A 25,646-nucleotide genomic window follows, 5' to 3' on the forward strand; every position below is an offset into this window, starting at 1 on the left:
AGCACATATAGGTCTATATTTCATGGCTCTCTAGCTAAAGCCCCGATGTATATTATATTTACCTATAATTTACTATGAGATCCTGATCTCAAATAAGTTGACAGAGATTTATTTAGATCCTGTCTTTGAATTTTAGAAGGCACTCTTGATAATATAAAGCACTGTTTGAGACATGGTGTTAGGACAAAAGACCCCGTTCTCTAAAAGTGAATTACCTATGGCAAGGCCCCAATACCACAGCTCAAGAGAGATGGGTCATCATAAACACGTTCTTTCATGAAGTGCCTCTAATTCTCCAGTAGTTCCTGAACCAGCGATGTTGTTATTTGCATTTCAAAACAGAGTTGTAACAGTACAATTGAAATTCCTGCAGGTCTGAATCTGCTATAGAAAAGGCTTTGTAGCCTCAGAGCTGGTTAGTTTAGCCATACAAACAGACAGGCTCTTGACCCCAGGGACTGTCACTCTTGTAGGTAAAACGGTATCCCGTAGATACACACCAATCTGATGAAAATCAATCCCATGTCATCTCACAATTTAACAGCTTTGTGAGTCTTTTATAACCTAAAGATTTAAGAGCAAGCTGTTGAGGAAATGTACTATACCTTCACACTGTCTGTTTTTCATGTTTCTCTGAAATCCAGGCTTACAGCGACAAAAAACAGATGTTTTTATTTGATTACAATATGCATCATCTCCACATGGATTCACATTATCTTCACAGGTATATTCAGCAGGAGCTAGGATTTAAAAATGCCATCAAAACTAATATAATTCTAATTCCTGAAGTGGGAGTTTACCTTTTTTCTTAACTTAAAATTATATTTATTATTCCATAGATAACTTTTTTTGAATTTATAAGATTATGATCTTCTCTCTATATAAGTCATCATTTCTTATAAAGGTATAGAAGCAGAGCTGTGTAGCTTTATCCAAAAAAAAAACTGAGCTTATTTACATTGAATGTAGTTTAGACCAAACTGCCAATAGCTGATATTTACAGCTGTATTGAAGTACACTACTTTGTAAAAGGAAGTCAAGAGTCAATGTTTCTAATGACAAGCTATCATTACAATGGTATGATGTATGAGTACTACACTCTTCTCTAGGAACCAAAAGGTTTCCTAGATACTACCTAGAAATGTAGGCCTCAAATGCTAACCTAAATTTAGTATTCAGGAATTCAACCAAGGGTACTACCTGTTACTCAAACAAGTAGGTTAAATCATTAGTTCTTAAATATTTTTAGCCTGGAAATACATATGAGGAGCAACATGCTCCAGTGGTCACGGGCTGTTACACAAGTTAGTGTTATGTGTTATTTGCCATTCCCAGCATAGTAGTTGCAATTTCATACTTTATTTCCTATTCCAGAAAACATTTTAGAATGCACAAAAAAATGAGAGGGACATTATTATAAAAATGATGTTGAATTAGCTCTACTTTACTTACATATATCAAATTATTTTGAAATATGAAAAATTTAATTATCAGAATTGTAACTGTTATTAATCCCCACTGACTCTTGAATATCTTATAATTAACTAAAGCACACCAATGGAATTATACCTCAGTTGAGATATATGTGGCCATATTGTGGTGGGTAATGCTTCATCAACCCAGTGAGGAACAATTCGGATGCATAAATGAGAAAAAGTGAAAGACCCCATAATAGGAAGCATTTTATGACTTTTATAAGCAATCCAAATTTAGAGTCATAAGTTTGGTTATTTTTCTTAATACGAAAAATGAGATATCAAACATTAAACACAAAAATAACCAAGGTCTAATAACTCAAATATCATCACACTCCAACTGAATAAAACAATAATGTCTTCTTTAAGAATAACTCGGCAATGGATTAAAATCTTAAAACACTGAATAAATTACTAAGACCTTTGTTTGTAAGAATCAAAAATATTAAATTTATATTTTATAAAATAAAATATTAAGGGATATAGACTTCTTTGCTGACAACAAAGTCTGCAATTGGGTATTGGGCTCTCAGGTTCAGCTCTAAGAAGGGTACTCACTGTGAAATCGAACTTTCCCACCTCATACTTTCTGATATTAATTTAAGTGGCATTCTAAGACTGCGTTGGCAAGGGCTTACCAAAAAGAAAATATACTTAAGTACGTTTTTGAAGAACAATATTTTCTCACAGCAGTAGAGAAAATTTTAGTCATGTTGAAGTAGAAATTGAACTTGCATGTTGCTACACTTTAACAGAAAATAAACTCACTTATTCTGCAGCCTTGTTCATCTGAACCGTCTCCACAGTCATCAAGTTGATCACACTGCAGGTCCATGGGGATACATTTTTTATTGCTGCAAGCAAACTCATCTTTTTTACATGGTCTTGCTTTATATGCAAGCTTACCTATAAAGTCATTAAAAAATGATTAGTGCTTCATAGAATCAAAACAAATTATTGAGTGCATTAACACATTCAAGATTTTACTAAACACTATCAGAAAAATGGCTCCACAATCCTTTATTTGAAGCTCTTGGGCCAAATGAAAAAATTCTGAAATTCTGGACTTTTAGAAAAGTAACAGTGTATTTACCCTATAATAAGTAACACTGTATTTCCACAGGAAAATGTTTGAATATTCACCCTAAGTGGGACTTTGTTTTTAAAGTAATACAAACTGCTTCAGACCAGTTCACGTCAGGGTTTGTCACCAAATGATTTTGCCACCTACATTAGTAAAGCATTTGGTTTTAAGAGTTTTGTTAATTTCAGAATTGTGAAGAAGGGATTGTGTATACAGACACACATTCTTTATTAACACTCTCCCCTCAAGGAGCTGTTTAACAGAGGACATTTTTAAACCACTATTTTTTTCTCTCATGCAGTATTTTCTGAAAAAAGTTTGTAAAATCAATGGAGATTTACAGACTAGTAGAGACTTTGGATAAAGCTACACAGCTCTACTATTCAAATGAATCCTAGCAGATTATTTTCATACCTTGTCAGAAGAGCAAGGGTCTAAAAAAAATTACCCTCAGACATGCCACATGGAAAATATTTCTTTTTAATTTTTTGAGCCCCCAAACCATTATATTATCTTATAGCTGTCACTGAATCAATTATTTCACATTAAATGGATTTACCACCACAGTGATCTTCATCTGAGTTGTCCCCACAGTCATCAATCCCATTGCACATTTGCTCAGGCTGCAGGCATATTCTGTTATTTCCGCATCTGTGAGGTCTTGTGGGTGGGCAAAGAAATTTGACTGAAAAAAAATAAAAAAGCAAAGCAGCTCCTTTGGGTACACTGACTTATGTGGAACCATCCCCCCCTTTTTTGTCTTCCTTTTTTTGTTTTGTTTTGTTTTGTTTTGTTTGTTTTTTTGTTTCCTTCTTTTCAAATCCATAATCTGGCTTTTCTGAATATCTTTTATTGTGGAAATTGCCTCCATGTACGTACTAGAAAATGTGTGATAATAGAAGCTATGATCCTCGTTATTTATATTAACTACAGAAAAGAGTGCACAGCTGAAATGAAATAAAGTAAGAAAAAGAGCCAAACTTCATGGTCTCATTTCCAGATGCCTTATCTTAGCTGACTTCACTTGGTGTACAAAATTAATTTATGCCTGCGGTTTATACAACGTGGCAGGACACTTAGCTATTTGAAATAGCAATTTCACACAGGATAGAGCTTGAGAAAGCATATGTTACAGGTCCGAATCTGAAAATAGGTCATCCAGTGAAAAAAATGTCCCAACAATACTATAACTGTGTTTCCTACTCTGTATCTCTGTAAACAAATGTGTAAATATGTACTTAAGTCACATAGGTGATCTTTGTTATTTATGTTTAATTTTTGTGGGTATATGTATCTGTGTGTGTGTGTGTGTGTGTGTGTGTGTGTCTTAAAGAGACAACAGTGAAAGCCAGATAATTTTACCCTTGTCCTTTCTATCATTATCTAATCTGAAGACTTCCACCCCTAGAGTAGGAAAACATCTCTCATGACACTTTATCCTTACATGTGGAATATTCCAGGGTGCTTTCATTGGTTTCCTGATCTTCTCACTCTTGAATTCTCTGCTGATATTCTCATTCATTCTCATGGATTTACTTGACACTATACCCTTAAGACTTTCAATTCATTAATTCTAGTGTCTCACAATTGATTATAGGTTATCTCCTCAGGAATTTCAAATTCAATAAGTCCAAAGCTCCATTCTTTATCACATTCCCGTGACTTCCTTCTCCCCAAACATAAGCTTTGTGTTATTTCCACGGTTGAGTTAGTAGCACATCAGAGCTGCACGTCTGGGGTTATTCTAAATGCATTCCTCTTATTGACCTTCAACTCTTACTAGTCAACAAATCCGGGTGATACAGTCCCCAAACTTGTTTTCTCTCCATACATACCAGTTACAATAGCTCAGCTCTTCACTATCTCTTTCAGAGAAAACCACAGGAGAATCCTAAATGTCTCTGTTTCATTGCCCAACCTAAGATCTTCCAAAAGGCACCAGAACAACCCACCTTCGAACAACCCACATTAATCTGATCATCTCTTCCATAGTTATCCAGCATTTTCAGAATAAAATTTAAGATACTTCACATGGCATAATAGACTAATCATTACTTTGTCCATGCCACTCTTACAGACAAATCCCTTGTCACTCTTAATATTCTAGCAATACTACTTTATTAACTCCTTAAATATGCCATACTTCTTCTTGCCTGACCTCCTTGGTTTAATTCAAATCCAGTTCCCACTCCAAGCATAGTTCCTCCCCTTTAGGTCTTTTAGGAATATCTCTTACATTTCTCAAACCCGATGTTATCTTATGTTTAAATATCCCTTAATTTCCTACTTTAGCTTTCAGAATTTTGTTACTATATCTTCACATTCTATTTTTAAAAATAAACTAAAAACAAAAACTATTATTTTGATGGCCAGTCATTTGATTATTCATTTTTCTTATTGCTATTTTCTCATCAAACTTGTAAACATCATCCCCTCCCCAGTTTACTAATGACTGTAGCACCTTCTTTCATCATTATTGCTCTCCATCCAAACTCATTTCAACATCCTAGATGACTTCAACATCCACATGAACAAACGAACCAATAGCTGTACCTCTTAGCTCCTTGAGTTTTTCATACCCAATGACCTTTTACTCTAATTCACCTAAGCCACCAACTATCCTAGAAAGTTGTGAATATTGGTAGATTTCAATAAATGTATCTTTTTAATTTAGCCAGTGATATTTTGTGTTGCTTGCAGATAAGAACATTAACTGATGTAAGTGCAGCTGGATATACCATTTCCTACAATTGCTTCATATACAAAGTCACTAATTTGAATGCTACAAATTCTGCCCAGTATTTCTTATTTTCCCAAATTTTTAATTCAACCAGTCTCATTAAATCCTTTTTCTGTCTTAGGTGAAACTTTAGCCCATTGATAGATCTACCTTTTCCTATTCTCCAGTGTTTTTGTCTTTATTTCCCTCTCCATTGACATTAGATCCCATGCTCCATCTTTTAATTTACTCATTTGACAAATATTTATTGGTAACTTATTATATGTTGGACACTGTTTTAAGAATTTATTCAGAAACTTATTTTAGTACAAATAATCTGGATTATCTGTCCTTTTTCTCTTTTTCATTTAGTTATCTAACAAAACCTTAAGCTTAGATGAATAAAACCATCTGCTATTCAAATGTCTGCATTCTGGGAAAACCAGGAATGCTGCAGATGATCATGCCACAAGACGAACTGATATCACAAATATGAATATTTATTAATGCCAGATGGGCCCTAAATATTACTTGGAAATCATATATATCTATATCTGAATATAGATATAAATACAGATATATATGTATATATGAATGGATAGATATGGATATAGATACAGAAAAAGATAGTATGTCACTCTCTAACCCTTTGCAATAATGATTCAAATCTGCATTCCTTTCAAAATTTCTTATAATAACAACCTTCCATATTCTATATATGAAAATACTTCCTATGGCATATATTAAAAAGTAGAAATAAAATGATGGGGAATTTGTTATCACCTTATTATATAATTGGACATCCACCTGCATCTATAAATAGTCTATCAATTCATGTCAATATTTTTAATAACAGAGAAGGGGTGACTACTTATATCTAAAACTAAGTTTTCCTCTGCTCTGAAACTCATTTTTTCCTATCTTTTCAGGAACCATTCCATCTTTCTTGATACATTTCATTACCTTGGTATTTCTTTTGCCATACTTTTTTTTTTTTTTTTTTTTTTCAAATTCTTTTGTGGTAATTCACCTGAGTCTCTTCCAGCTGCTCATATTTATTTAGAGGTTTGGTGGCCCTCGATATTCTATCCTAAGTTCCTTCTTCTCTTATGCCTTACTCCCCCCCAATCCTAAGTCTTACAGAGTCCATAGTATTCATTACCCCATTTTATTATCTCAAATTTATAACTCTAGACCAGCTTTTTAAGCTTTAGAACCAAATACCTAGAGCCTACATGAAATCTATACTTGAATGTCTCCTCAAATGTATCTCAAACCAGGCTTTTAATCTTTACTTGCAATACTGTTCCTCTTCGAATGTTACCCATGTATTCAACTGAACAAGCACAAACACCCTACAAATTATACTTAGTAACTTCCTCTCCCTTGCCCCATATATCTAATCTATTATTTAATCCAATTTATTTTGCTTTTCAAATCACCTTCAAGTCTGTGTATATTTGCCATCACGTGCTATCATTATCTTAACCCAAGCTAGTAGCATGGCTTGTTTAGAGTACAGCAATCAATTATCTTACCTAGCCTTGCCCCTTTTTATCCAGTATATGTGAAATACAAATATGACTATATGTCTGTTGTACTTAAAGCTTTTTCATATTCTTTTTAAAAAATAATTTGTAAAAAAAATATTTATTTATTTATTTATTTATTTATTTATTTATTTATATCGTAAGCAGGCTGCACGCCCAGCTTGGAGACCAACACAGGGCTCGATCTTATAACCCTGAAATCATTACCTGAGCCAAAATCAAGAGTCGGATGCTTAACCAACTGAGCCACCCAGGTGCCCCAAAACATTTTAGTATTTTTAATTACTTTTAGGCTAAATCTAAAAATCCTTATGAAGACTCACAAGATTCCAGACTCTTCTGTGTTTTCAGTTTCATCCTAAACCAGTATCTACCCTGTTCTGTATTCTCCAAGCACATGGATCTTTCAGTTCCTCCAATAAGCTATGGTTCGCTCTGCCTCAGGGTTGTCTGCATCTTGTTTCCTTTGCCTACAACATTATGTCATCCACCTTCCCTCCACCCCATCCCTTTCACCTACTTGGCAGTGATATATCTCTCAGACTCAAACTCAAATATTATTTACCATAACCCAAGATTGAATAAAATCTCTCTGTTCTATACTTTTATAACTTACTCTACTTGTTCTTCAATGCACATATCATAATTTGTAACCATATATTTTTGAAATCATTTGAATCCCTATTCCACTAGATTCTCAGTTCTCTGACATCAGGGTCCATGCCTGTTTCTCTCATCATTATATTCCCCAAAATAACAACAGTATCTATCCTAACAAATATTTATTAAATGAATGAATGATACTTTTCCCTATGCTGTTCATAATGGCTATGCTATCTTTTCATTTGGGTTCTTCAAACTGTAGCTTTCTGAATTCCTCCTTAGGCAGAGTTCATCTTATTCCTCTCCATCTTATCTGTACCTTTTACTTAATTCCACCATTGCTTGAAATATAATATATGAAAATCTGATTTGTATAATCAGAATAAGATCTTGTCAAAGAGGGGCGCCTGGGTGGCTCAGTCGGTTAAGCGTCTGCCTTCGGCTCAGGTCATGATCCCAGGGTCCTGGGATCGAGCCCCACATTGGGCTCCTGGCTGAGCGAGGAGACTGCTTCTCCCTCTCCCTCTGCCTCTCTCCCTGCTCATGCTCTCTCTGTCTCTGTATCTCTGTGTCTCAAATGAAATAAAATAAATAAATAAATAAAATCTTAAAATAAAAAAAAGATCTTGTCAAAGAGAACCATGTGTTGTCCTTTTTTATTTTTTAAATCCCAATTACTTAGCACAGTCCCTGGTACATAACAGCTTGACTCAATGTTTATACTGATGACCTAGGGGAATGTAAAAACATGCACAGAATCAAGCTGGTTGTATTTTAGGTTTTCCAGCAGCTGTGTGGCATGTCACTGAGAATCACTTCCTGGCCCTAGAAGTAGTCCTGGGGATGTGACCCTGGAGCCTCACATGGTTAATTAGTTAGCAACCAGTTCCTACTCCACTCACTAGTTGTGTGCTGAAGTGGAATAAAGGTTAGAAAAAATAATATATATATGTGCATATCTATCTATCTATCATCTATCTATCATCTATCTATCTATCTATCTATCTATCTATCTATATCTATATCTATATAAATATGCACACTTTATAAAAATAATTGGTTCTGGCTTGATATTGGTATAAAAACTCATATTTTTCCATGGATTATAATTCAGAAATAATATAATCTCTGGTGATTCTCTAGAATCTATTGTGTAAGACTATGTAGAACTAAAACTGAAACTTAGTTATGTCTCTCATTAGTTTTGTCTATAGAGAACACTTCCCAAAGACTGTCATTTTTAAGTTTTAAATCTTTTTAAAAATAAAGCTGTCTCTGTGTTTTGGATTTTTTATTCAATTGTAACATCAATAGTCAATGTCATCATCTATCAAAAAATATTGGTTTAACTTAGTGCACCAAATAGAACAAAGAATTTAAGTATATACACTCATGCTATGTTTTCTTTAATTCACCTGATGTGCTACTTAATTATATCCAAAGTAGTAGTATTTTTCTTTAAGTTAGAGGTAAAATACTTTTTTACTGAGATTAGATAGAATAAGAAGAGACTAAAAATGTTTGCTACCTATAAGAAATCCTTTACTTTGGTGATATGAAATTAGATATTTATAGTTGCTGATTGCATAAGTACACCCCTGACAATTTTCAAGAGTCAGGAGTAACTTGAATTTGAAGAAGCAATAACTTTTGCTAAGATTTTCAGATTGAACTGTTATATAACTCCTAATTTCAATTCTCTGCCTAGGCCTAAATATATATTAAATATATATTAATATATTTATATTTATAATATAGACATATATGAAGAAATAACATAATATATTTAAATGTATTAATATATTTACATAACAAAATATATCAATATGCTTGCATATTAAAATATATCAATATATTTACATATTATCTCCATATATATCTCCCTTCTCTGAACAACATTGGTCTCAGTAGTGGGTAATTTGTGGAACTACATGATTTTATTATTCACATTTTTTTCCATGTACTTCTCTGTCCAAGAAAAAAATGTTTTAGGCTAAATAACCAATTTGGTACAAAGCCAAAGTCCTTATATGAACCTTACACAATTCAAAAGTTCAACTACTCTAAATCTTCCCAGACAGACCATAAAATATCTTTTGAATAGTGTTGACATGTGCAAGTTCAGATTTAGGGGGCGTCTCTGTAAAGTCATCAACTTTGGACAGGGTAATCTCTTATTACCTGAACAAAAGCTGTATCTGTCTCTACCTAACCCCAGGATGGCAGACTTTGTGGTTTACCTCACCACTTCATTGGTTCACACCAGTACATTAGATCTGGAGGTGAGAGTATAATCTAGATGCACATGAAATGCCATACCACACATATCAGGGGCTTCATCAGAGTTGTCTCCACAGTCGTCTTCTCCATCACAGACCCAAAAATGTAGTTTGCAAAGGGAATTATTGCAGAGAAACTCATCTGCTCTACATATATTTCCTCCTTTATTTTAAAACAAAACAGAAAAAAAGACATAGAGATGTAGCATAATTAATGCCAGTCAACAGGACACATATTCCTCTAGTTATCTTAGCACAGTATCTAGTTTTTCACTTCCTTATATTTTTTTCCTGTACAGTACTAGGGACAAGCAGTATCCAAACTTTTTTTTTTTTAAGTTACTCATGATTTACTTTTCAAAACAATCTGATATTACCCAAGTATATCATATTTCCTTTAGAAAATACAGGTAAGATGTTAGAAGAAAGTTTTCTCAAATATAAATTATTTTCCATTTCACATACTTTTCATGTTACTGTAAAGAAACTGAGATTTTAAATAGCATTAATTTTCAATGTAAAAATTGTATTGTTCTGGAAAGAAAAACACTTTCAAAATTATTAGATAGTTCAATTCAGTTATATCTGGAGACTAACAAACTGAATTTCTGAGGACAGAATAACCAATAAAAAGTTTTTGCAATCACAGATAATCAGTTAATTTTATAACAGAATTAGAAGCTGGTGATGTGGTGAAATATTACAGTTATATTTATAAAAATTGTACAGTAGTGTACCTGATTTTTTGTGTATTTTGTCAGTTTGCATTTTTCTCTTTTCACAATTAAATACAAAGCATCAATAATACAAAGATATGCTCACTCAAAATTAAGTATATCTATCATATGCAAAGGAACCAAAATACTAGTAAGCTCTGGTTGTTTGTCTAGATATGTAATAATATATAGTGGAAACTGCAATGGTTGGGGAAGGTAACTTGATGGGAATTCAGAATTAAGATAAATAAGATTGCTCTCAGAGAATTTCACTACCTATTTGAACCTCATACATAAGATAATAAATATGGTTTCTATATTAGATAGATTTGATGACTGAAGGTATTAACATATTTAAAAGTGGATATGTTTATTAAAACATGGGGCTGGGGAGTGATAGTGTTCATCTTTGCGAGACTAGAAAATCCTGGAAGGAAGCATTGTTCATTTTGTGGATGCACTCTGGAGGGAATAATAAGCCTAGGCTTATGAGGGTCAAACAGCCCATCTTGTTGAGTTTTGACTTGTATACAAATCTTTAATAATTCACTGACAATAGCAAAGATTTAATTTAGCAAATGACAGAATGAGATTTGGATTTTAGCATGCTAACAATAGCTAGAATGTGGAGAACTTGGAAATGAAGGTAGCAAGAGTAAAGCCAAGGCTGGAGGAAAAAAGTCCAATTTGAAGAGGGGTTACAGCAATGCAGAAGAGAACTGTTGGTACTTGATTTAGAGTAGCTATGTTTGAAAGTGCTTCAGGAGATGGAATCCTCAGGACCTGATGGCTAAATAGATGAAAGTAGCAAGGAGAATGAGCAGTCAAACATAGTACTCCATTTTTGGTTTATTTGGACCATTTAGTGAATGTTGGTATTGTCCAAAAATAAAGGAATAGAGCAGGAGGGGCAAGCTTAATAGAAATAATGACACAATTCATTTAAGATACTAGGAAGACAACCATGTAGTGATATTTAATAGGATAGTGGATAAATATATCTAAAATATAAGATAGGTTCTTAGCTGTAAATATATAGCTGGGAACAATCAGAATATAGTTGTTATTTGAAATTTAGAACAAAACAGAGGAAATCAGGAGGAGTCTGCCAAAGAGACAGAAAAAGTCACCAGAGTTGTTGGAGAAATACCTGAGAAGTGTTCCAACAAGAAGGTAGTAGTTAGCACATTTATATAATGCTAAGAGAGGAGGTTCAGTGAAGTGGTGGTGGATTTAGTGAAGTGTTTGTAGTTGATTATTATTAGATGAAAAAGTAGTAGTTACTGTAATCATCCATCCCTTTCAGGAGTTTGGCCTTAAAGGCGAGGAAGAAAGGAGGAAGTTAAGTGAATAAGAGAGCCTGGTAGCTTGTATGGAGTAAAACAGATATCTGATATATGTTAAGTCCTTCTGAGAATAATTCAGTAGACAAACTAAGCTTGAAGATACAGAAGAAAGAAAAGCTAATTCATACAATGAATTCCTTGAGAATCCAGAAATTGTGAAGGATTTGAGATCTAAACTAAATTAAAAGGATCATCCTTCGACTGGAGGTGAAACAAGTCTCCCATTTCAAGAGGGAGGAATGGGGGAAAGGTTAGGCTAGGCATAGCAATAGATAGATTTGTTAATTTGGTGACCAGATATTGAATAAAGCTCAAGATTTTTAATTATTTCTGTGAAGTATAAGGTGAGGAAGAAATCCAACTTTTTAAAAACTTGATAGGGTTCATGGTAGAGAGAGATGATTAGGGAAGTATAGGTCGATTGCTTAGAATCTTAAGTAATAGTTGAAGCTGAGGCCAAGTGTTACAGTGATATCAATCTGAACAGTTCTAAGAGTTCCTGCAAAAATGCTTAACAGAACTGGCACATCCTACATTGGCATCTCTGAAGACCAGCAAACTCTAAAATATGGAAAAAGGCAAGTCCTTGGTGAGTCCACCAAGGTGAGTATCACCATGTAAGACTGACAATATAATATCTGGCATTGGGGTGCCCCTTTCTTTCAACTTCTGCAATGTTCAGTTTTAACTGTCCTAATTCTAACAATAATTTCAATTACCAGAACCCATGCAAGAAAATATATTACCACTTAACAACTCTGTCTGAAAACAATAAAAAGATAACATGTACAGTCTTTAGTATTAAAGAAACTTAAGATATGAATATTGATAGGAGGTGAATATTTGCTTAATTCAGTATCAAAATCCATGGAATATGAAAGTTATATTCTTTCAGAATAAAGATTCTCTCATGACTAAATCTCATTGCATGTTCCATTTTACAATGGATTATATTCAAACAAAATTTGTGAACTCTTGACATTCTCTGATTATTTCAGAGAATTCTATTTGTAGCACATCAGTCTTTTTAAAAGGAAAAAAAAAAAATGAGTTCCCAAAGCTATCACATTAGATAACATAATTTTCCCCATAAGAGTGTTGGGCATATTACTATTTTTATTAAGAATAAGAGAAATATAAATGAAATCACAATTGTAGAACAAGGCAAATGTTTTGTGATAACTCACTAAAGGCTTCCTATTGTGTAAATGACTAGTTTCCTAGTCATTAGTCATGTTCTTAATAAGCTCAACAGAAGATTATTAGAAAAATATAAAAGTGTGTGTATACATATGTAAACAATAACCTACATCTAAATATAACTGAGCTTTTGGCAGGTTCATAGAAATCTGGACAGGCCATCATCACTGAAAATAAGCATCTAGAGTTCCCATTTTCATTTAGGTGAAGGGAGTTTAATATATGATAATATTTTATAATTTTCAAAAATAGTTAACACATTTTTGAGCTGATGATTACTAAAAAGAATAATTCTCAATCTTGCCCACCAAAATTGCTAAGAAGAATAAAGTTTGGGAGCTCAGACCAAAACAAACACCAAGTTTCCTTGAGGCAACATGTTTTACCTTTAAAAATATGAATGCTGCTTTTATTTCCACAGTATTTGGGGGTTCACCTTTTTAAAGTAAACTAGTAAAGTTGATTCACTTGGAAAATATTCCTGTGTCCCTATTGCCTTCCAGCCCCCAATACTTAGTTCATGTGTCCAGATCTAGGATGAATGAAGTAAGATTTAACAGGACAAATGTTTATTCTGGCATTCCATTTCCTCAATGTCTTGAAGTACATTTATCCAGTACCTAAACCACTTGCTGGAGGTAAGTTAAATACTAGAAATCTGAACTCAATCATACCTTAAGGTACATCCATACAGGATCAAATATTTTAACCACCAAGATAATTCATTGGAATGTATCTGGCAGCAAAGAAATCCAAGGAAAGTTAGAAACATGAGTATTGATGGAAGGGGAGCTTTGACACATTTGTAAATGATTGAATTAAAGGCTCTCAACTCTTTTAATCAGTAAGCTTAAACTTTTAGTAGAGTCATTTTAAATCTAAAAGACAACTCAGATTTCAAATGTTATAATGTTCTTTCTTTCTTTCTTTTTTTTTTTACTATAATGTTTGATTTTTAACCTGGAATTCTTTGTTTAAACAAACATTTCTTATGAAATTTAATATTTAAAAAATATATAAATCCTGACAGGATTGCCCTTACACATACACACACACACACACACACACACACACACACACACACACACTCACTTTCTAGATATTCCTACAGCCCTTGGTGACATTTCACTGTGATTGGATTTGATAGTATGAAAAATGAGCATAGAAAGGCTCCTAGAAGTAAGACAAGAAGCTAGATCTCTTGAATCTCATTTCAGTAAATTCTTTGTGCTCTTATATAGTACAAATTCTACCACTCTCTCCTTTTGAAAAAATATTTGAAGACTCTTTAAAAGCCTTGGAAAACTTCTCATTATGCTTAATAGTAAAACCAAATTCTATATCATGAATCTTCAATTACTTAAAGTTCCTAAACACTTAAACTTTCTCTCACCTCTGAGACTTTGTGTATAATGATCCCACTGCCTGGAATGCATTTCCTCATTCTGTTTGCATACCTAATTTTTTACATCAAGAAACTCACATTCTAACAGGGGAAACTTAGTCAACTAATACAGAAGTAATTATACTAGAAGGAAGAATATGATAACAGGAATGTAATCAAAGGGTTGCTAGGGAAATTCCATAAGAGACTGCAATTTGGTTGAAGACAGTAGCAACTGAATGGACTTGAAAGGATAGATATAATTTTTATTGGCAAAGGTATTGAGATGGTGGAAATAGCAGAGGAATCAGGAAAGATGTTGAAAAGCATGGAAAATGTTGCTAGATTTATTCTTCAGTTTGGCTAGGATATATTATACATAAAAAGAAGTAATAGAGTATAAGGGTAGGAAAGTAAAATAGGATCATTCTCTTGTAACCCTGACTGCCATATTTGTATATAACCAGGAAGGAAGAACTTTGAGCAAACATTGACATAATCAGAGTTACACTTCAGTAAGATGAACCTGGCAGCAGTGAATAGAATGTATTAGAGTCCAATTACATGGTATTACATGAGCCCAGGCAAGAAGCAATGAGAAAAGAGCCAGACTGGTGACAGAGACTGAAATTGAGGGGCTGGGGTTTATTAGCTAGAAAATGGAAAAAGGTGAGTAACTTAACTGTCCTGAAGTCTTAGAATATGACTGTATTTAAGAGTTTTGGTGTCAGAATGTCTACAAAGTTTGCTGTCTCTAAAGTGACCAATGATAGAATGTGAATGTGAGAACTTAACCAAAAGTAGAAACAGCTATTTGGGAAGTGTAACCTTTTATGGCTCTATATAATGCACCGCAGATTCCAAATGAGAACTGGGATTTCTTCTGCTGAATATTACAACACTTTGTCAGGTTTGGGATGGAGATCGTAGCAAATCATAAAGGTTCGATCTAATATTAAAGAAAACGGAGGATATTTTTCTTTGAGTGACTAGATTTTTATAGAAGTAAATATTTTATTTATTTTTTCTTTTTTTTTAAAGATTTTTTAAAAGATTTTATTTATTTATTTATTTGAGAGAGAGAGAGAGACAGAGATCGAGAACACAAGCGGGGAGGAGAGGGAGAAGCAAATTCCCGGCTGAGCAGGGAGCCCGACGTGGTCTCAGTCCCAGGTCCCTGAGATCATGACCCAAACCAAAGGCAGACGCGCAACTGACTGAGCCACCCAGGCACCCCTAAAGTTTTTATTTACATTCCAGTTAGTTAACAGACAGTGTAATATTAATTCCAGTTGTACAATATAGTGATTCATTACTTCCATACAACACCCAGTGCTCATTACAAGTGCACTCCTTAATCCCCATTGCCTATTTCACCCATCCCTCCACCCACCTCCCCTCTGTAACTATCAGTTTGTTCTCTCTAGTTAAGAGTCTGTTTCTTGATTTGCCTCTTTTTTTTCCTTTTGTTCATTTGTTTTGTTTCTTAAATTCCACATATAAGTGAAATCATATGGTATTTGTCTTTCTCTGAGTGACTTATTTCACTATGCTCTCTAGCTCCAACCACGTGGTTGCAAAGGTATATTTAAACTGTATAAAACCTGAGTACATGTTCAAATGCCTTGCAACATACGTCAATATCTAGTATCATCTCTGTCGATGATATTCCAAATATTCTGAAATGTAAAGTCCATTGAGAGACTTTTGTAAGCACCTTAAAAAAATGTTGCATTTAAACAACATATTTAACATTATGAAAATAATAAGAATTATAGAATCTGTGATCATTTTAAGCTTCGCCCCACAATTTCTTTGCTTTCATCTCATTAACTTTAAAGTAATAACAAATGCTGCTTTTAATGTAGTGAATTACAATAAAAAAGTTGTTATTTGTTAGGAAATATTTTCACATAGCTAGAAAATAATGCACTACAAAATTGAAAGCTGTCTTCCAGACTGACAAAAAATGTAGGTCATTTTCTCAACCATATGGCAAAAAAGGAAATTTGGGGCACAACCTGCAACCTATATATGATCTAGCAAATTAGTATGTGTAATATAGTATGCCATATGTTATTATTTTTTCATAGTAAGGCAAGCAATGTGGAAGAGAAATGTATACCAAAACTACTTTTATAGTAATGGCTATAGAGGTTATGTTCCCTGAATCCTTCTCCTGTCTCTATCCCTGACCCAGCATCTAATCCGAGGACAGCCTCAGGGCAGGACACAATAAACACTTGTACTTTGGTTGCTTTTGTCATATGAAGACTGACACTTACTCTGTCTGAAAATTTTCCAGATTTTGCTAACTCAGAACAGGATGTTTCATAACAAAACAAGAATGGGTAAAAAGAATCCTTTGATGATCCCATCCTCTGCCTCTAGCACACTATTGATTCTGCACATTTTAATTGTCATTCTCTTATTTCCAGGCAAGTGCGCACACACACACACGCACACACACACAGACCTTACCTCTGTCACAGTTCTCTTCATCACTGCCATCCACACAGTCGTGAATACCATCACAGAGCCATCTAATTGGAATACAGTGGGCTTTATTTCTGCATCGAAACTGATCTTCCTTACATTCAGTCACACAGTCCATCTGTTCAAATACAAATGGGCACTGCAGTTTTCATTAATGATAATGATATAGTCACAGACAAAATAAACATGCAGCTGACAATACTGGAGATTTATTACACCATGGGCTTTCTTTTATTTTGACTTAATGAATATAACCTCTACAAATGATAATGGGTTTAGTATACGGACAGCATGCAGACTCAGGTATTTGCTGCAATTACTGTGTTCAGTGTACTTGTCCTAACATTTTAGACAGTGTAAGAATCAAGAATCTGTCTCTTTACTCTATTTCTACTACATTTGCTTTCCCGAACCTAATTCATGTAATTCAGAGATTTTAATCAAATGATAGATTTTACCTCATCAGAACCATCAGCACAATCATATTCTCCATTACATTTCAAAGATGCTGAAATACATCCTCTGCTGGCACATATATATTCACTTGATGAGCAAGTAGGAGAAGCTGAATATAATTATAAAGTTAAGATTTAGAATTGGTAGACTGAATGATTGGTTTGATAGATAAAACATGTAAGCATGTAAGAAATTCATAGACAGTAATGAAAATAGTTTATATTATTTAAACTATATTCAATATCTGATATTAAACATTTATTCAAAACGTGTTTCACAATATTATTGTATTTCATTAAATATACCTAAAAAAATAATGTAATAGCCTGTTCAGTAAGTGTTCAACTCACCAGACTAAAGAAAGAAGGAAAAAAATCTATATATTTTCCATCTCTTTAGTTTTGAAGAGTTAAATGAATTTTCCATAATTTTAAATTAAGTTATTCAAAAAATAAAGGCCTCAAATTATTTTTAAAATTGTAATGGGATTTAGTGACCCTTGGGAATGTTAATTTATATATGCACCATATAAAGCTAAAAGTAGACATCTTGGCATGGTTTCATAGACCCCATGATAAATCTAGCTGGCTATGTTGACATAAAATGTCATATTTGCATAAGTTCTGAGAAGTATTTTTGTTTGGGGGTCTTAAACATGAATATATACATAATTAACTGCATCTATAGAATCTGAAGTATTCCTTTATGACATAGAAAATAAAAATAACATATAGATATTTAAATTACTATCAGTACCAAATCTAATTAATTGACATAGTAATTATGATTGCTGCCTTTGTCTATGGGTTTGAATTTGTTAGGCTTGCATTCAAACCTCCAGGGTTCTTGGCCTTACGTTGGCCCGCTAGGTAGCCAAATGTACTTCTGTGAGGATCTTTGTGGTCTGAATTGCTTATTCCAAGGATGATAAAAAGCTTTTCCCTAGAGTTTTAATTCCTTTAATTGGCAGTGTTTGCATGGGGATCTGTATTCATATGGAGTCTGAAGACTAAATTCAGTAAGAAAAAAGATGTGATCAATTAGCAATATGGACCACGTGCATTGTACAGGGACATAGCAACATGTGTGTGTGTCCTGTATCAGCTACTCCCACCTGGGCTCTCAAAGTACTGCTTTTGTGGTTATACATAGATTATAACATAATTTTCTCCCAGTAATTCTTTTTTCTGTAAAATAATGTTATTAAAATACCTAAGGTATAAAAAATTAAGTTTTAATGAGCATATTTACAAAGCCATATTTAAGGGATAAGAATGTATCATAAATTAGGTGTTCTTTTCCTGTACTCTGGTCTTGCTTCCTAATTTTACTTTGATTTTGGACCAAGATGGAAATAGAAATTTCTCAGTTGGTATCATGTTGAAACTACTACATTCTGTTTCATAACCTTCATTTCCATAACTGAAAACCTGACTTTTATTGCACTTACAGTTCCAACATATTTCATTTTGCCATCTTGAAAAAACAATTCCAAATGGTGTGGAAAGATAGAGAAATTGGAAAATCGAATTTTGAGGAGTAGTGCTTGGATCCCCAACATAGTAATGATCTTACCTGCCAAAACACTTTCAAAACACAGCAAGGGCACACCAATGAATTCACCTACAAATATTTCTAGAATTTTATTTCTGAAATAGTAAACGTGTGTATGCATTTGCCACTGTTTTCTGTTCATGATTGCCTAAATTGAAATTATACTTAGTTAAAATATCAGCTAAATTAACTATCAGCTCAGTCATTTTACCTGATTCACAGTGTTTCTCATCTTCTCCATATTTACAGTCTTCGTGGCCATCACATTTCCATTTTGCTGATATACACTGACCATTGGAACACTGGAACTGATCTTTGGAACAACTTGTTTCACAATTTCTCTGGCAAAAGCCACACAATGCAGATAACAAAGCTTTCAGACAAACATCTACAAGCCCAACAGACAGCTAGAAACCTTATGAATAGAAACCTAGAAGTGTAGAAACCATGACTACCACATACAAGAAGCTCAGATGGTCATTTAAATCCATGGTTATATAGCACAACTATAACAATTTTATATTTTCATTTGTCTCTGTGAGTCATAATAAAACAGAAAAATAAGAAAAGAGCATAGATCCCATGGTTCCATCATATTAATTGCTCTGAGGCGATCATTTTCCAATAGACAGTTATGGGGTAATTTAATTTTAATAATTATAGGTGACAATGAAGATGCTTAGAATTATGTCTAAGCAAGTACATCCAGTTCATTGGGAATGGAGTGACAGGATGACTGTGAAACAAAGAACCCAAAGGCAAATCTGTTTTGTGTTGGCAAAACTTCCCCACGTGTCCTTCCTTTCCCCTTCTTCCCATGCCTTTTCCTCACTACCTGTCCCTTCACAGATTAGTTGCTGTTTATAATCCTTCACCTCACTTTCAGCATTTGTTGCTAAAGAACTGTGAAATGAACTGTCACAGTTGTCACTTTTGCTAGCTTGCATAGAGATTTTATGTGGAAGTCAAACAAGACAGTAGTAGATACATCTTTGGGGACCTTTCAATTCTTTCTATGAGATCAAAAAAAGGGATCCACTAGAATTTTACCTTCTTTGGGTCTGACCAGTCTGGTTGACACAGAATGCTCCAGTGAAATGTCTTGCTGGGATGACTTTTTTCTGTTGTTAAATAATTTCTATTCTTGCCAAAATGTACTTGTCTGTTCCTTTCACAAAAGGTATAGCACTCACAGCTTATGAAACTCTCAGTAAGTGAAACATGTTAAACTATACCTCTCTGCTTCTTCCCAGTGTCATCCCCAAGTAAAGAAAGGGAGTTTACTTTCTAAATTCCTGTAATGTTCTCTTTGCTGGTGATAGTTTAATTAGACTGTCTGCTATATAATTGATTTTTTTCTTTCTGCTTTTCTTTTTCCCTTCTTTTCTCAAGTATTGAGGGTTTGCCAGTTACCAGAGTTTCTTAAATAAGAATCCAAAGAAAACTAAGATTTATTCCCCGTATTTCATAAACTCATAGACTAACAGGAAAGACCAGCACCTAAACCAACAATTGTAATAAAATGCATTATCTGTCAAAATAAATGAATATAATTTTAAATATATGGATTCTCAAGGTTTTTAGGAAAAGCTTCATAGAGGAAGTTTAAACAGAAATGGAAGTATCTAAGGAAAGGTTTTCCATGTGTAAGGATAATTAGAAATGTGGTATATCTGAGGTGTAAACTATGTAATGGTAACTGTTTTAGAAGAGATTGGAGAAATATCCATGCACTGGTCATGAGAAAGGGATTTCATATGTTTTGTTCGCCATTTTATCTGCCGTGTTCAGTATGGTAGCCGGGACATAGTAAGCACTTAATAAAAACTGCCAATGGAATGAATGAATGAATGAATGAATGAGGTAACAAATGTAGAAAACAAGGAATATAAATTAAAATTACATGTAATTCAGTTACAGTAGAATAGGGATCATGTCTATATGGATGGGGATCATGTGTGTTTGTGAATCAAATATCTAATACTGTGCCATGATTTAAATAACTGCTCAGTATGTATTTGTAGAATTAATGAATGATTATCTCAGTAATAAAGCAATTTAAGTAAAATAGTTCTATAACGAGTCGTACTGGTATATCTGTACTGTCAGCAATATAGAAGATTGCACTTCTAGATACTTTTTCTATTGGAAGATTTTAATCTAAAATAAATCACAGTATTGTTGATGAGTGTATATGTCTACATTTCCAGGTTATTCAATTATTATTTCAGACTCTTAAAAGCATACAGAAAGAAAGAATAGAATAATGAACCCCATGGGCCCATCATGCTTGTTTAACAATGATCAGCACTTCACTATTCATGTTTCATATATCCTCCTCCACCACACTTATTTATAGTCTGGATTATTTAACATAAAAACAATAGTATTAGAACATTAACAATATCACAAAATTTGCAAAAATTCCTTAGTATAAAGTCATTCCCAATCAATATCCAAAATGTTCTCATTTTTTAAACTATATTAAGACATTATTTGGTAAAATAAAGATCTAAAAGAAGTTTACACTTTGAATTTGGCTTGAGTTTCTTTAAATGAATATTTCCCATTCTCCTAGGTTTTTTGTTTATTTGTTTGTTTTTTTTTTTTTGTTTTAATGTCATTTACTACTTGAAGACACTAGGTCATTTGTTCTATTGAATGCCCCACATTCTGAATTTGGCTGATTGGATCCTAAAAAAGGATACCTTTGTGACATCTAACGTGACTAATGAGCTTTTTGTTTTTTAAAAGCATTATTATAAACACATGTATTTTTGTACATTTATTGCATTTCAATCCATTACAGTCATTTTTCTTTTTTCTGATATCCAAGTTGTCCCTTTGATTAGTAGAAACCCCTTCAATTAGCTCTTATATATTCTAGACACTATGCTAATAGTCTTGTTCTGGCTTAACAAGATGTTAGTCAATTTCCTTTCTCAGATCTAGAACTGGACATTACTCAACGGAGTTTTGTCTCCTTTAATTGGAAAATGGTATTTAGAGGCCACTATGTGAATGTTAGGGATAGTTAATAATGTTGAGATGTCATCAGTTTTAGACTGTCATCAGTTTAGCTTTAGACAGAGAAAGATTAATCAAAATCTCTTATTGATACTTATGAATTTGATATTACAGAACTTTTATTTACTTTTTTTGTTCCTACATTTGTATCTCCTTTCTTTTACTTAAAAATTCTGAGTGTGAATAATATGAAAATAACTAAGCATTTGATCTATCCTGCTCTCAATATATACAAGTTTCAAATTAGCAAAACCAATATGATTAAAAACAAGTGTATGAACACAGTTTAAGATTCCTTTGCATTTTTTTTTGTCCATACAATGCAGTATACTTGATGCAGAGGCCAAATACTTTTTTTTAAGTCACTTTAAATAATTCTTTTCTGCCCCTAATGTGATACACAATGATGTTGATCCAAGTTTTTATTATTATTATTATTATTATTATTGTTGTTGTTTTGGCTGGATATTAACAAGCTAATTACATTATCAGTTAACATCCTTACAAAAACTCACAATTTTATCTTTTGTTCCCAAATGAGAGTATCCTGTATGTAATTTGGCTTTCTAGCCTTTTGTTCAGTTCACCATTTTGTTAGCTTCTTTGTTTGTCAATGCAACCTGTCATTCTAACCCTTACAAAGAAAAGAGGAATCAACTGCCAATAGTGTTAGACACTTCATTACTTATAGACTATACTAAATGGCTGTTAAATGTAGAGAAAGACCACTTTTAAGAAAGTTATTTTGATTCCCTAGGGGCATTATCATGAAAATGTCTGGGTAATGGAGTTCCATTCAGCCATCAAAGAACTACTAAGTCCATGAACTTAGGGCATGAGATAAATGGTGTTAATAAGAATATCTACTTTCACTTGAATAAGATTTTGAAAAAGAAGTGTTTGAGTCTGTTTATGTGCCTTGGATAGCTAGTGAATAACATGGAAGATGAAATCATAAGCTTTAAACAGTATATCCCCACCTCTTGATGTTTCAGAGATTACACAGGGCTGTTGAAACATATTTTTTAAAGAAAAAAACAAACTTTCATGGTATGGATGAGTTTATGTGAAAAAGTGAAACATTTAAGATAATTTTTTTAAAGATTTTACTTATTTATTTGACAGAGAGAGAAAGAGAGCACAAGCCGGGGTAGCAGCAGAGGGAGAGAGAGAAGCAGACTCCCTGCTAAGCAAGGAGCCTGATGCAGGACATGATCCCAGGACCCTGGGATCATGACCTGAGGTGAAGGCAGACGCTTAACTGACTGAGCCACCCAGGCGTCCCCATTTAAGGTAACTTTTAAATAAATGGATACTAAGTAAATATGTAGCTGGGCAATGTAAGAATTTAGCTCCCCTATGATTTTTTTTTTAATTTTATTTTGACTTGTTTGTGAATAGCCCCATGAATATAAGTGGTATTTTTCAACTTCTCCTAAGAAACCCTTGCAACCTCAAGGTTTAGGTTTTCTGGCCTTTAGGTGAGAAGTTAAATACATTTGTTTTCAAAATCTAGGCTCCTGTATGTGACTGGGGACTTTTACAACACAGTGAGAGAATGGAGAATTGTCCAATCTTAAGAAGAATACCTCAAGACTGGGAAAGAACAAGTCTGTGTGGGTTCTATAAATACTAGAGACTTACAGTGTCTCCCAAAGATGCAGGAAATCAGTGGATGACTAAGGAAGTTTGACCTGAAACACAGAACCTCTAGAGCAGCCGAGAAGATGCTCTCTAGGCAAACCTATAGTCAATGGGAGGACCTTCATGAGGGGAAGGTCCATATGTGAGACCTTCCAGAGCAGCAGAGCTCTCAGAAGTCATTGTACCCTAGAAGGAACCATGGTGGCCACTGAGACCAGACACCTCATTTTTCCTTTATCTCTGACTAGGCTTGATTTCACCAGTGCTGTGTTCCTGATATTAATATGGAAAATCATTAACAGAGAAAATCATGAAAAGTGACTATTACTGGACTTTTCTCTGATATTGGAAAGTAAAGGATTACAGTTCACTTTAGATTTGACTGAGAAAAAAATATTAACTCTGTGTCATATGCTTTTTTTTTAAAGCTTTATGGCGTAATTAACAGCTGAGCCACAAATACATAGGTGCATAAATAATAAATTGTGTGAAATATTATAAGCATTAACACAATCTAAGTTTACAGAATTATCCAGAGATATTCTAAACTTTTTCACTTAAGCTGTGTGTACATAGACCTTTTTATAAATGGATTGTGATTCATCATCTAAGCAAAGCTGAACCTGTGGTTTCATGAAAATTGATGACCCACATCGAAGTCTACAAGACTGTATCTACTGAAGAAAGAGACTGGGGAGAAGAAACTGTTTAAAATGCATAAAAATATTAGTCCTGACTATAAATACTGTAGCAAATTTATGCACAAATTCACAGATGGCAAAGGCATCAGCTATAGGGAATAAGGTTTCCAAACATCCTATTCCCAACCCAGCCATTCACCACTTGAGGTAAAACAGATTATAAAATTAACTGTCAATAGTAGCACAAGAGCTATTCCCTGTGCTGGGTGAGTGCGGCACAGCACTTAGACATAATGCTACTTATCTCATTGTGTCAGGAGTAAAGTGCATTTCAGAACTGTCCATGTCACACTTACTGGATTGAATAATAATAATTATAAATGTGACTCTAAAGAACTTTCTTTTTTGTTTGGTTTTGCAAAGTTGCCTACCTCGTCAGAGCCATCTGCACAGTCAAAATCTCCATCACACCAGAACCTTGAAGAAACGCAGTCCCCATTGGCACAGAGAAAATCTTTTATTGTGCAGGTCTGTGGCTCTGGGGACAGAAAAATAGCACAGGTTTATTCTATTATATGCAACTGCATTCTAAATTTATATGACATATAGCATGAGGTAGCATTAAGAAAAAAGAGGTTAGCCAAGCAGAACCAATAAATTGTTTAGAAAAAGTGTTTCATGAAGCATCTTTGGGACATAATATAATGATTTTTCAAATTTATTCTAAAGTCCTGAATAGAAAGTGGTATTACAGAAACAAATTGAAAAAAAGACAAAAGATAGCCTACCATTTAGTAAAAATACAACATCAAAGTAAAATAAAAGACATAAAAATCTACATATTGCATAATAACAAATCTTTTCCAGTTGTTGGAATTCTCTCATTTTATGCCTTTAGTTAAAGCAAGACATTTTGTGACTCTGTACCCACGGGGCTATTTATTAATTGAGTAGTAAGTCTAGCCTTTGGCTCTTGACTTCTACTTTGCATTCTAATGACTTTCTAATTCTTCAGTTTTGCCTCCAGAAAATCAAGAATTCATTAAAAAAAGAAGGGCACATGGGGATATTATTGGACATGACTGGGTGGGTAAGAGTGGAAGGGACAGAAGGAGGCTCTCTTTTTAAGTACTGCCTCTTTGTTTATGCAATTGTTTGCTTATGCCCTGTATCATTTACTTGCCATTTTAGATAATTTGCCAGTTATTGATTTAATTATGCTTCACCATCTTCCCCATAGGATATAAGCCAAGAAGTATGACTTGCTACTTGGCTTAACTCTGACATGGAGTATGTTTCATCTGAACAATGAAGTAGGATTTTAGGAATTTTTTCCTGCCGGTAATCGATATGACTGCTAGAGATCATCTCTTGTTTAGTTTTTGTTCTCTAAATAGAACTGATATCTGGCAGGATGAAAGACCCCTTTTTGTTTTCTCTACTCATTAACTGTATTTGCAGCTGCCTCACAC

The 25,646-nt window shown here is 33.7% G+C and overlaps 1 protein-coding gene across 2 annotated transcripts in view; it reads right to left on the reverse strand.

The window, feature by feature from the left end:
- The window catches only part of LRP1B (LDL receptor related protein 1B), a 1,832,840-nt gene that overhangs the window by 113,451 nt on the left and 1,693,743 nt on the right, over positions 1 to 25,646 (reverse strand). For both annotated transcript variants that reach the window (XR_013447098.1, XM_078070743.1), the window contains exons 68-75: positions 24,606 to 24,712; positions 19,074 to 19,203; positions 17,311 to 17,417; positions 16,838 to 16,970; positions 9,751 to 9,873; positions 3,119 to 3,244; positions 2,244 to 2,381; positions 606 to 740 (exon numbers count right to left, since the gene is read on the reverse strand). Coding sequence is in view for 1 of the 2 variants with exons in the window: in XM_078070743.1 (XP_077926869.1) it covers positions 606 to 740; positions 2,244 to 2,381; positions 3,119 to 3,244; positions 9,751 to 9,873; positions 16,838 to 16,970; positions 17,311 to 17,417; positions 19,074 to 19,203; positions 24,606 to 24,712 (999 nt within the window). In the remaining variant the exon portion in view is untranslated. The remainder of the gene's footprint in view (positions 1 to 605; positions 741 to 2,243; positions 2,382 to 3,118; positions 3,245 to 9,750; positions 9,874 to 16,837; positions 16,971 to 17,310; positions 17,418 to 19,073; positions 19,204 to 24,605; positions 24,713 to 25,646) is intronic.

Source organism: Halichoerus grypus, chromosome 4 (assembly GCF_964656455.1).
Source record: "Halichoerus grypus chromosome 4, mHalGry1.hap1.1, whole genome shotgun sequence".
NCBI classification, from domain to species: domain Eukaryota; kingdom Metazoa; phylum Chordata; class Mammalia; order Carnivora; family Phocidae; genus Halichoerus; species Halichoerus grypus.